Source organism: Poeciliopsis prolifica, unplaced genomic scaffold (assembly GCF_027474105.1).
Source record: "Poeciliopsis prolifica strain line A6 unplaced genomic scaffold, Auburn_PproV2 SCAFFOLD005, whole genome shotgun sequence".
Classification (NCBI taxonomy): domain Eukaryota; kingdom Metazoa; phylum Chordata; class Actinopteri; order Cyprinodontiformes; family Poeciliidae; genus Poeciliopsis; species Poeciliopsis prolifica.
In genome coordinates, this window is record NW_026562380.1 from 6,545,878 (window position 1) to 6,558,993 (window position 13,116).

The window sequence follows — 13,116 nt, forward strand, 5'->3', positions numbered from 1 at the left end:
AATTTACACAACATTATAGCACATTGCGTATGTTGAATATTTCAACACATTTTTGTGTTAATCTGTGTTTGTTGGGCAGAATTTACTCCCTGCTTCAAGATACAATATCTTGTACTGTATATGGTTTGTACTGATGATGAGGAAATGAAATGCGTATATTGTTTCTTGTTCGCTGACTTCTTGATCTGTACACCAGGTCCCCACTGCCCAACCCTTTATCCGGTCACAATACTAACCAAAAAATTAATTTCATTTTCAAGGACTCCAAAAAGGTTTCTGATTAAATTTTCAGTTAATATTCAGCAAATATTGAATGTTTAGAGTGTTTGGATAATACTTATGCAGTATCACATGTTTTGAGTAAATTATCATATGACCAGAGCTGTTTATATCTTGGTTGCACCTTTGCAAGAGGAAGACTGCCACCAACCTCCCAAAGAAGAGGTTAGCGATGTTTGTTTGAATAAACATAAAACAAAGATTTTTGGTTAATGTGATAACATAACCCTACAACTGACTGAAGTTCAATATAAGTATGCATAAATACTCAAGCACTCAAATTTACCTTGGTTTAGCGTATACAGATAGTCAAATTTGTAATTTACAGAGCAAATGTTCTAAAGTAATGCTGTGACAAGATATATTGAAATAAAAAGAAAACAGTAAATTTTTTATGATCTTTTCTAATTGGAAACAGCACTTTTAGCTCATCTTAGTAAGAACACCATATTATCCCACCTGACACAATTGTAACCGATCACACTTTTTCATATATTTTTCCACAATTTTTAAAATGATTTCCCCTTGATTAGTTCAAAGGGCTATCAATGCCTTGTGATTTTAATATTTTCATGCCGGGGAAAAATTTGGGTTTAAATGGGATATAGATATTCTCTCACTCACTCACTGTCTGTTGAGAAAACAACTAGTACTGACTGCCCAGTTGGCTATACAAAAACAGTGTTGTTTTATACCTGAACACATGCAGAAGGATTACAGTATCTGCATAACCAAGTACGCAGTGTAACATAATTTTAGAAAGAGTGCACTTACAGCTCTTACTAATTCGGATCATTTAAATTTCTCATGCAGGTGTAGTTGAGAAAGGAAGGTGGCTCGAACATAAACTTTGCTAGTGTGCACAATTTTCAACAGCAATAAGACACTCAGGTCTCGCTCCACTTAACCGAGCTACTCACCTGGGACAAGGTCATGCTAAATGTAAAGATTACTGCTACTGGAGAAAAATCAGCCTTAGCCCATATGGGCACCTGTATAAAATCAAACTTGAAGAAATTTCTGTTGATAAGAGAGAATTTCCCAACAACTACACATGCTGCATTCAGGTACAGATGGTACATGACGTTGCCTAAATATCAAAACAACTCCAAAATATTTAGACATATTTTATTCCCATACATGGGCAGTCTTGATTAACAAAGTCTATCTGTGAATCTATCTAGTCATTGAGTATGCATGCTTATATGACGAAATGTATGAAGGTATCTCATTCAGTAATAAAAAATATAAAATATATCTATGAAGAGATGAATAGAAACTGGAGAAAAATCCCTCAATCTAGAATAAAACATTAATACCAAATACAATTCAATCAATCACAGTAAATGTATCAAAATCATTCTTTTGACACAGAGTGAAACACAAGCACCAAAAGGAACCAATTCAACTGTAGCTTTTCATAACTGTTGTCTTGAAGTAAATTATTGACAGTTCTTTAAGGAAAATTGACTTCAAAATTCCTAAATAAAGTTAAAATCTGGAAGATAACCATCATACTGCTTTTTAGTTCTGAAAATTAGGTTTATCCTTGGACTCATTCATTTCCACAACATCCTTAAATGAGTTCATGTTTTGTTCAAAGGGAAACCAATACTGATGTCATAATCTTGCTAGCATCATTTGCTGGAGGCAACATAAGCCTAAGGGCTGCTGCTGGGACATGCTGCTGTTACTCATCCTTGAGCGAATTGATGACTTTGCTAGAAAAACAATATAGAGACGTTGTAAACGTTTGTCTTCCATAACTGTTGGAGGTTTACATGGGTTTAACCCATTTAATCCCAAATTTTTCCCAGACATGAAAATATTAAAATCAGATTCATGCATGGGCCTTTTAACTAATAAAGGGGAAATAACTTAAAAAATTGTAGAAAAATATATGAAAAAGTGTGTTTTATGATTGCTCACAATTGTGACAGGTGGGATAATATGGTGTTCTTAAGATGAGCTAAAAGTGCTATTTCCAAATAGAAAAGATCATAAAATGTGAATTTTTTTTTTTCATTTTTTTAAAATATATCATTCCACAGCATTACTTCAGTGCAACATTTGCTCTGTAAAGTACAAATTTGACTATCTGTATATTCTAGACCAGGGTAAATTTGAGTGCTTATATAACTTCGGTCAGTTGTAGTGTTATGTTATTCCATTAACAAAGATCATAAAGATAAACTCTATAGTAAAGGCCTTCATTTATGTTATTGAAAATCTGTCAGTCACACTGTCACACAGTAATAAACTTAGTCCACCACCACTTCTTGAACCTGATCATGATTCTAGAGGTGTTTAGGTCATGAAGGACTACACCTCTCATGTGCTCATTGATCTATTTTACGTCAGTCTCTGTGTATTTCTTTCTCATCTTTGCTTCTACTGTGAAATTATTGTTGTCTTCCAAGAGGACCAGCAGTTTCTCATCTTGTGTCAGAACCTCATAAGTTTTAAAGGGTACATCAAAGAGACAGCTGTCCCTTCATCATAAACTTTGCAGGTGGAAACAGAGTACCACATGACTGGTGAAAGGGGAGATCATCCTCTTTTCCCATGAACTGGTCATACCCATACAAAATTGGGCATGGATTATTCCTGTTGTGCACATCATCTTTAAAGATGATAATTTACTTGTAAAATGTGATGCAGCATCAGTATTATCTAAACAGTGTAAACTTTCAACAATATCTGAAAATTTAATCAGTAAGTCTTTTGGAGTCCTTGAAAGTGAAATTAATTTCTTAGTTCTGTTGTGACCGATGGGTTTAAATGGAATATTGTCAAAGAGCCTTCGTCAAACTATTTGACTAAAGTTCTATAACAACTACATTGTGCTGTTCATAGACCACTGAAGAGATATTTTGTTAAAAACGTTCCATCATTTTCTCACATTGGTCTTCCAGTGATATTTCACATAATGAGTGTGTGGATGACCACTTATATAAAGGTGTTAACCCTGCATGTGGCCTTCAGAAGAAGACTGAATAATTAGCTTCTGAAATAATCGTGCATTGCCATGCATTATTAAAACTGTATTTGTGGGAATCAATTTTATAATGAGGAATGCCCACAGTCCCACAGTGGCCCACGTTTGGCATCAAATATTCAGGTGAGATACAAATCATTTTTAAGCACTGTGGAAATACAGGGACTGACATCAGAAGCTAATGAATGTAAAATTTAAATCTGCTTTCAAACAGGTTTGTTTGACATGATTTGGAAGAGTCTGGACTGCATTTAATTACAATTCAAAATCTAAAATACTTGGACTGATGAAATCTACACTAGACCTAGCAACACAGTTTTAGATCTATCGAATTTAAATTGTTTTTTTTGAAACATGGAAAGATTTTAGGACTGCTTCAGAAATAGATAAGCACAGATTCCACAATACATGGACCAGTCAAACTTAGGCTGTAATATTCTATACTGATCTGTAAAATCTTTCTTTTAGGTTCCAAACACCAAAAAATGGATTGTTCCTTTTCTTTTTTGCAGAAGTGTTTCTTGCAAAAATCTCAGTGAGTGTTGCTGCGTACTTTAAAAACAATTGAAACATATAACTAACTATGAACAGTTTTGATTTTCAAAATACTAAGTGTTGATATCTTTAAAATACTTCACTTTTTCGGTTATTGTTACAAACTAAATAAATATGTGATACATAATTGTGCAGTGCTTGTTTTGAACCGAGTGATAAAATCCTACCTGTGAAGATCTTTCAATGATTTTCACTGACCTGACTCCAGTGTCACATGCTCACTGATCTGTGCTGAATCCCACCATAAGTACTATGTTGTAAGAAGGTACAAACACAAACATACCTGCTTACAACATAGGTTTCCCCTCCAGGTTAGAGATGCATGTAATGGATTATATTAAAACTCTAAAACTAAATCAAACTGATGTCTTTGGTATCAGATACTTTCAGAATCTGATGTCTTGGTTGATTATCTGAATTCATATTCTCAATTGTCCGGTTAATTTTCCAGCATATTTAAACATTAGTGATGGAGGTTTCTCTGAATCATTATCATATTAAAGCTATATAATAGACACTTAAAACATGTTGTTTATGTCAAAATGTATTAAAAAATGACTATATCCAAACCACAGGTGAATTTTATATGTGAGAACATGAGAAATATTCATTGTAACACTTAATAATTTGATATTCCATTAACCATAACAGCTAATGTATGTATACTGTATATAGCATATAACTACCATCTGAAAGCTTTTGTGAACATCTATCAATCTGTGACACTCAGTTAATTAAAACATTACAAGCGAGTTTCTGCTGCTGCTACAGAAAGCTAAGTGACTTCTAAGCATCCTCAGTCATTAACCTTTTAAACTACTTTGAAAAATGAACAGAGCTTAATATATCGTTTGATAACTAGGATCAATTGGAATGTATGTATGATTGAATTAAAATGATTTTTTTGTAAAGTATCTCAAGATTATATTTGTTGTGAATTGGAGCTATGTGTAAGATTGAACTGAACTGACTAAGACTCTGGTAAATAACCATTATACAATACAAGCAAGCCCTGCAAAAATGCTTTACAAATATCAAATTAATCTAATAAAACTTTAAATATTATGCACAGAAATATGAACAAATCTGATCACCTTTGATGTCCTCGGTGACAAATATAACAATTTCCATCTTTAGAAAGTGAAAGCAATTACATTAGGAAATCCATTCATTTAGAAATAGCCTCGTAGTACCTGTAAGCCTGTCTGCACAGTGTGCAGTTCATCTTAAGCTGCACATTGCAATGACAGGAATTAAATACCCAAATGATTTATGTGCCAAAGGTATTACAACTTATCCCTCTGCACTCACTGTTATGCGGTGCTGGATGGGAACAAGGTTTTAGGTAAACAATATTGGTAAACCAGCTAAAACCACCAGATACACACAAAAAGCCCATGCTCAAAGGACCAGCCCTCACAGAGAGGATAAACCAAACCAAGTGGTTAACATCACACAGGAGAATCTCACCGAGGACCTACATAAAACACAATATTCTCACAAGCATAAAGGAGACAATGAATACAAGCTCTGTCCACTCTCCAATTTTACCACGCATGTGGGGATTTGTGTATATGACCAAACAGTACATTTACAAAGAATGAGCAGGGTTTTTACACTGTAAAACACAGGGGGCATCTTACCAAGCCCCAAATTAGAAGCAGTGGGCCGAGTATGGCAGATTTGTGTCTCCTCAGCATTATTTGACTCCTTCCCTGCGGCTTTCCTTCTGCCACAGCCAAGCGTGGTGTTGATACAGAGCTGTGAATACCTAAGCTTTACAGCACATTATTGGAAGATGATTCAAATCTTACTAATGGACTCCTTAAGCAATGTAGATAATTATCATAAATGACACAAGTGCTGTATCAAACAGTAGGTTACATAATCTGAGCTGGACATTGCCAGATCTTAGTTTTGCTTGCAAGAACATTTGAGTCGCAAGCATTAACTGCCATTGCTGTTAAATACAATGTTTCATTCACAGAATATAAATGTAGGACCAGTTTTGACCTGCAAATCAATGACAAATAGACTACAGGGTTTGTAAAAACTTGGAAGAACAGCAAAAAAACTGCATTTCAAAAGCCACCCACAGAATTCGTTTTTTTCATTTCCAGGCAAAAAAAATAAAAAATCACATTTGTCAGACAGTATATCAGAATACCAATTGTCTGCATCAATTTTCTAAGCAATAAGCATGAAGACTAAAGAACTGAGAGTGACACTTACCTTGGAAGATGTTGCAAATGGATTTCATTCCAGTTTTCACATTTGTGTATGTGCATATAATCCCCATACCATAATTCTAAAATCTTAGTTGGAGAATGAGCTTAAGGCAAATTACAAAAGCTGTAACTGTGGCTTGTATAAGTAAAGCAGTTGAATATATTTCAGGCCCCTGAGAAGACAATGTGCTTATGTGTGTATGCATGTGGGCAAATATTATGCTTGAAGTCTCATTTATTGCACAGCTTTGAAATTCATTTATGGCTTCCTCATTCCATATATATGGGCTATATGGGTTTTGCATGACTTGCTTTGAATTACCAGTAAATAAGGTCCAAACATATCCTTAGGGAGGACCAACAGGAAGATATTAGTATGGTAATATAGCAGAAAGAATAACATATTTACAGAAAAGTAACAAGAAACATTTGTATAATTAACGTTTTTCCTGTTGTAGGTCATTTGTGGTTGACAAATGCAGGATTTTTTTTGTGTATGACGATGACTTTTTGGATTATTTTAATAGAATTATTCAAATTCAAGGACAAATACACTAAGCTCGTTATGGAGTGACATTAGGGAATCTCCAAAAAAGACCAGGACGGAAAAAAATTTGGACCTCTTCAAGTCTAGTTTATTCTTATGGCTTCAAGACTTTTAGCGATGCCATGTTGATCTTTTCAAACTTTTTCAAAAAATTACATGCGAGTACGAACAGCATGAGATTGAATCTTGGCCCATTGCACATTTGAGAAAACGGATGGGTTCTATGTCTCAGAGATGAATGAATTAATGTGTATCAATCCCACATCAAATGCAAAAGACTGTGAGAATCCTGGCTAAAACGAGTAAGAGAACAACATCCACAGTGAAAACAAACCTCTATGACATTGGCTGAAAGGTGGCAATTTCGTTAAGTTACAAAGTGACTTAGCGACAACAAAGGCAGAGGCTGTCTCAATAATCAAGACTTTAGCTAAATAAAATGTTTGGATTGAAAAGGACCATGAGATGGTTGTGGAAGTTTATCCAAAATATTTTAAAAGGCAACTATAATTACCTAAGCTTCTGAATTTTAATAAAGATACTGACATTTTGCAAATAGAAAAAATGTTGATACCAAATGTCCTAAAACAGGAAAACATTGTTCTAATGTCAGTGTGGAGGGGAAAATGTTGCTTGACAGTACATGGAGATTTACAGTTTAAGCTACACATATAAAATTTTACCTTTACTCACAAACAGTATCTGACCACTTGAAAATGTCCCTATTACTTCCAACAGTGAAAAGATGCAATTGCAAACTTTGCAATCCACAGACAGGCGCAGAAACCATACGCTGTGACAAAAATATTTTTCTTCAAAATATTTCTCACACTGGTCAGTTTGAAAACTTACCTGCTTGAATGAAGCTTCACAAGAACATGGTTGTAGAGAACATTTAGTGCAACCTAATAGTTGCTGTTAAGAACAAATATTTAGACTTTATCCTAAAACAGAACATTTGATTTAAAAGCAAAAGTAAGCTAGAGATTACAGTCAAAGTAATGAAAATTGATTGTTAAATGCCACATTGTCCATTATTAATTAGTTATATGGAAATTGTTAATTCACAATTAGCTTTTCACATGTATTGACAAAACATTACAGTCTCTTAACACAAGTGAACTTCCTAAATCAGAGTTTATTGCAAAAAAAACAGAAGAAGTGAAATTTTACCTTGTATGCTCAGTAGGGACCTTACAAGCCAAGTCTCCCCTCTCTGCCCTAAGGAGGAGAGTCAAATAGGAAAAAATCAGAAGTCCACTTACCCCACAGAGAGAAGAGGTGAGGATCACAGCCAGGATGGGAGGCCCACAACACTATGATCAACCTCAAAACCCATAATTTAAACAAAAGCAGTGTAGTTTCCCCTGGGTGCAAGTTGTGCACAAGAACTAGGGCAGCAACTGTGGGGCTTACATTTATATGAGTCTGCATGACTCATGCAATAAAAAGGGAAAAAAAAGGTGAAAGCGACACAGCTTGAGCATATGAATTTAAGCAGCACCTACCTTGAAACCCTCTAATTAATTAGTTGAAAAGCAGTTTTTAAAAATCCAAGTCATATGTGTTTATTTATATATATATATATATATATATATTATATATATATATATATATATATATATATATATATATATATATATATATATTATATATATATATATATCATTCAACAAAAGCATATAATGCCAGAAAAAGTTCAGTGAATTCAAATAGTTAAAATACCTTTACTTTTACCTATGAGATTTGATGAAATGTTCCATGAAGAAAGCAGGTTCCAGACAAAGAGGAAGAACAAAGGGAGAGGAGACACCAGTAAGTGTCCTGACAAAATAGGAGGACAGTGGACAGGGAAATAGAGAGGCTTGATGGCTGCAAATATGTGCAAATATAGGGGGGGAAATAGGATGCTGCTATGAAAAGTGAAAGCAAAAAGCTACATCGCTGCTCTGCTGTGCCATGGCAATATGCAGAACTGCAAAAATGGAAAAACGAAGACAGAATGGACAATTGTCTCTGCAGATACTCTCAACATGCATTACTGAAGTGAGGGCAGATGAGGATTAGTTCTGAAAGAGCAGTAAGCTATTTTCACAAAACCCAAACAAGGTTAATGCAAGTTGTCCTTCAGTACAACTACCCATATGTCACAAAAATATACTAAATTTTAATAATTAAAAAAAACAATATATATAAAAAAGTCAAAACTATAGAAAACACAAACTTCAAAGTAAAGCTAGATCACCTATGAAAAAGTCAGATGGAAAACATCACAAGCAAAAAACAAAGCCATTGATCAAAAATGGGTAGACAGCAGCCCATATCAGAAGCTTCAAGCCTGCCCAGGAGTTAGTGGCTCACAAATTTCTAAGCACAACAGGAGCAGGAACAATGGAGGCATGACAGGAAAAAGGAACATAGCCCATACCTTGGTCGCCCATCATCAGGTGTGCCAGACCTTAAAGGAAAATAAGAGTACAGTCAGCAGAGAACAAGGGATCATGGGAAACTGTGTGACACCAACATGCAGGCATCTCCTTGACAGTAGATGTCTGTTACTTGAGGAGTGTTGGGATAAGGGAAAAGCAGGAAAGAGATCAAGTGGAGGACACACAAACAGGGTTAGTCTGATGAGCATTAAGGCAACTCAGAAAGGTTGCAATGCATCATCAGCAACTTACTATGCATCGTTCAGAAAGCTAAAGTCACGCTGACCTATATGCAGGTTCATCTCAGTAAATTAAAATAACTATAAAGTCAAAAACAGACATTTACTTCAGTAGAAAACATACATTTATTACACTCTGTGGAACAATGGCTTACAATGTGAAAACCAAAATTTAGATTCTCTGATAATCAGAATATTAAAGAAATCCATTAAAAATGGGCAAACACCTGAAAGTTATTTCTATCCACTGTACACCATATGCTCATAATACTTAGATTGTTAATACTGTTGACTTAATAACTGCATGGATGCAGTTTGACATGGAGTTAAGCTTGTGGATGCCCAGGTTCTTTCAAAAGATGTGTTAAATACATTGTTCATCTTGGTTCTAAAAATTCTCAATGGGGTTTACGTCAGATCAGTTTTCTGGTCACAAGTACAATTATACCATGGTTCTTAAACCAAATCTTGGTACTCTGTCAGTGTGGGTCGTTGGTAAGTTTTGCTGAAAAGACAAATTCTGCCTCCACATGAAGCTTGTTAGCAAAGGCAACAGTGAAGTCCTCCAAAATTCCATTTTGGAGGATTGACTTTGCACTTCATAAACACAATGCATCATCACAAGCAGGTGAAATAGCTTCTCAAATTATCACTGCCCAGAAAAGTCTTACTGGACCACAAGCAGCTTGGATTCTGTGGCTATTCACTCTTCCTCTAAACTGTGGTACATTAGTTTTCAAAAGAAATGTAAAATGACTTTTCATCTTCCAATTGGACTTTAGACCTCAGAGCAATAGTTTTGTCTTTATTCTCCTTTCCCCATAACACCTCCCTCTTTATGATTTAGAGTTAATGTTGACAACATTTGCATTTGCTGCAACATGCTTTGCATTCAGATGGTATTTTAAGCTTTGTCATTTTAGTCTTAATGATCCTCATATCCAAAACTGCTGAATAAATTCAATGAACAATATAAGTTAAAATCTGCATTTACTTGTTTTAAATAAGCCTGATGAAAGTATTATGCTTGCTGTAAGGAATTCATCCATTAATATTTCAATGAACATAACTATACAGTGTTGAATGATTCTTTAAGGAGGTTTTTTACTGATTGGTTGCTTTTGTGATATTTTAGAGTTTTCGGAACTATTGCCATTTTATATATATTTAAGGTACTAATCGGAATAAGAACTACATTGTGTTGCTTTAATTATATGGGAAATTTGAAACGTTATCTAGCCTTGACTTTAAAAAGAAAAATAAAACAGATACAGACAAAAATGAATCAGGAGATTTTTTTGCTGTTTTTTTAAATTTAATTGAATTTTATTTTATACATTGACTTCAGAATTGATTATTTCTGAATAGAGATATTGTTTTTATGTTAATGTTGAAGTCAATAAAAGTTTTCCTAAAAACTTTGTTAGAGGCATGAGTATTTTTGAAAATCGACTGACTTATTAATAAATGAATTAATTTTGTTGTTATCATGACTGGAAGTAAATTTCTATTAATAGAAAATAATTAAATGAAAACAATGTTAAAAGATGACAAACCACACTTACCACTCAAGTTACATCGATACCATCACCAAGACAAAACATTCTCTAACATCCATTTGATAGACTTTAGATGGAATTAGTCCCCAGGATGAAAATACCCACCTTTGGTATTGTTGTCTTCTGGAGGCATAGGCAGGCAAAGAGAGAGAGAGGGAGATATTCATTAAGCAGCATGCAGGCTCGAACTGGCCATTGCATGTTGTCACCATGCAAGGCAATAAACATCACATGCAAGTGGCCTATTGCAACATCTCAACAGAAAATACAAATTTATGTTCACCTGCTCTTTATGGTAGCCCCATTTTTGGTAACTTAGAAGGTAATATAGGACCAAAACACCTTAATTTTATGTGAATTCACTAGGAATTCAGGTATCAAAAGCAGCTGTCAACCATTTAACAGAGCTTGATATTGCACTCAAAAAATAAGCTGGAATTAAGTTTTATTTCCATTTTTAAATCGCTAGATGACTGACTTTTATGAGTTACATTACATTATTAAATAAAAAATAGCTTGTACACAATCGTTTAGAAAGTGTAAGCTCGTCATAAATTGTAAAGATGCTGTTGTGTTCGATTTACAGCTTGTAAATATAAATGCTACAGAGGAAAAACTTAGGCAAAGTATTCAGCTGTGTTTTTAAGAGAGGATAAAAAATTATTGACTCATTTATTAGGTTTCTCTAAAAACATGTTTCAACTCAATAAATTATCACATCCAATAAAACTATTAATTCCAGTCGATTTAGATTTATTTTTATAAATAAATCTAAAACTTCGTATTTATTTAGTAAGTTACATGTTAAAAAATCTTGAAGCAAATTCAAAACTCAGTTCATTCTTAATGAACTCCTCGGAGGGACCATCTCCTGATCGTTGGGGCAGCAAGCTGTGGCCTAGTAAGCTTATGCATGTCCGAGAATAACAGACACATCTAAAATAGTGTGATTTGACTGTTTACAAAAAAGCAAAAAGTAAAATTTTTTACCTAAATCTTAAAACTGGCTTCACATTTCAATAATCAAAGAACCAGTATTGATCACAAAGCACGGTTAGGCAAAGCGGAGGAAAGCAACACAACTTGAGGCTGCTTCACTTTAAAGATAATTTAATCTCTACTGCCTCAAAATAATCATCATAAATGTTTTTGTTTTTTTTTTCTTAGATGAAAAGCTGTCTTATGTAATGAAATTCACAGCAAATGAAAATAATATAAACAAATGGAATTGGCTGTATATGTAAAACCTTTAAAGTTTCACAACAGGCAGTGAGATCTTTTGAAGGCATTTTCAGTTAATTACTATTCACTAACAAAGAGTAGTGAGTGCATCCAGTTATACAAAAGATTGGCTCCTAAATGTCATTGCTTCTATAATAATTTTGGCAATAAGGTGAGTTTTACAGCAGAAAGAAAGTCACTGTGAAATATGTTACTCTGATAAAGGAAATAGAGATAAATACATATTGATAAACTGTTGGCAAATCGGTGAGGGACACAACATGCCACCTGAGGGAATATATATTAATTTGAAAAAAAAAATTGAGTTCAAACATGTACAAATAAGAAAAAGAATGTGTAACAGCAAACATTTATTGCCTCTCAAAACGGGAAAAATATACTCAAAGAGTGGTTCTTAGTCAGGCTATATATTACAACCAAATTTAAAGATATCCAGGTGTAGGTATAAACATGACAAAAACAACAAGAAAATGGTGTTTTGCATGCAACATTTATAATTACTCAAAATAATAGTTCTTGTCATTGGCCCAGTTTTTAACCATGCCATCAGGATCCCAGTTTTGACCACAATTTAAATTCCTACCTCTCCAAAATGGTTTCTTGCTCCAAGTTAAGCATTTTTTACTTTGACCCAAAACTTACCATACCTTTTGGTTCCCTTTCCAAGTCAGAGACCACACATAAATTTACCAAAGGTTGTGGTAATGTACAAAAGTCAACATCTATTAGTTGGATAAGATACATGACAGCACCAGTTATGTAAAGAAAATTCAAGTGTGTTTATATTCTCTCTAAAGGTGTTGTCTGTATTAATAAAATTTCACAATTTTCTTGGAAATACAGTATACTGCCTCACCTATCTAAGATTTTTGGAAAACAAATGCATATTTAAACCACCAGCCAGAAGACGTCGTATGCGAGAAAGTCAGATGAATAAGACTGTGTGTACTTACAGGAAGTGTTCAATATAAAACAGGTCTCTTAAGAAATACTGCTGTCAAATAAATATGCAAACTATTTGATCTCTTTTATTTCCAATT

General features: G+C 34.1%; 1 protein-coding gene across 15 annotated transcripts in view; it reads right to left on the minus strand.

The window, feature by feature from the left end:
- Positions 1 to 13,116, minus strand: part of LOC129359565 (neurexin-1a) — a 245,119-nt gene that overhangs the window by 213,260 nt on the left and 18,743 nt on the right. For 9 of the 15 annotated variants that reach the window (XM_055029224.1, XM_055029237.1, XM_055029231.1 and 6 more), the window contains exons 3-6: positions 10,940 to 10,957; positions 9,036 to 9,065; positions 8,333 to 8,344; positions 7,781 to 7,828 (exon numbers count right to left, since the gene is read on the minus strand). In XM_055029224.1, coding sequence (XP_054885199.1) covers positions 7,781 to 7,828; positions 8,333 to 8,344; positions 9,036 to 9,065; positions 10,940 to 10,957 — 108 coding nt within the window. The remainder of the gene's footprint in view (positions 1 to 7,780; positions 7,829 to 8,332; positions 8,345 to 9,035; positions 9,066 to 10,939; positions 10,958 to 13,116) is intronic. The other 6 variants (XM_055029238.1, XM_055029233.1, XM_055029232.1 and 3 more) reach the window with 4 other exon arrangements.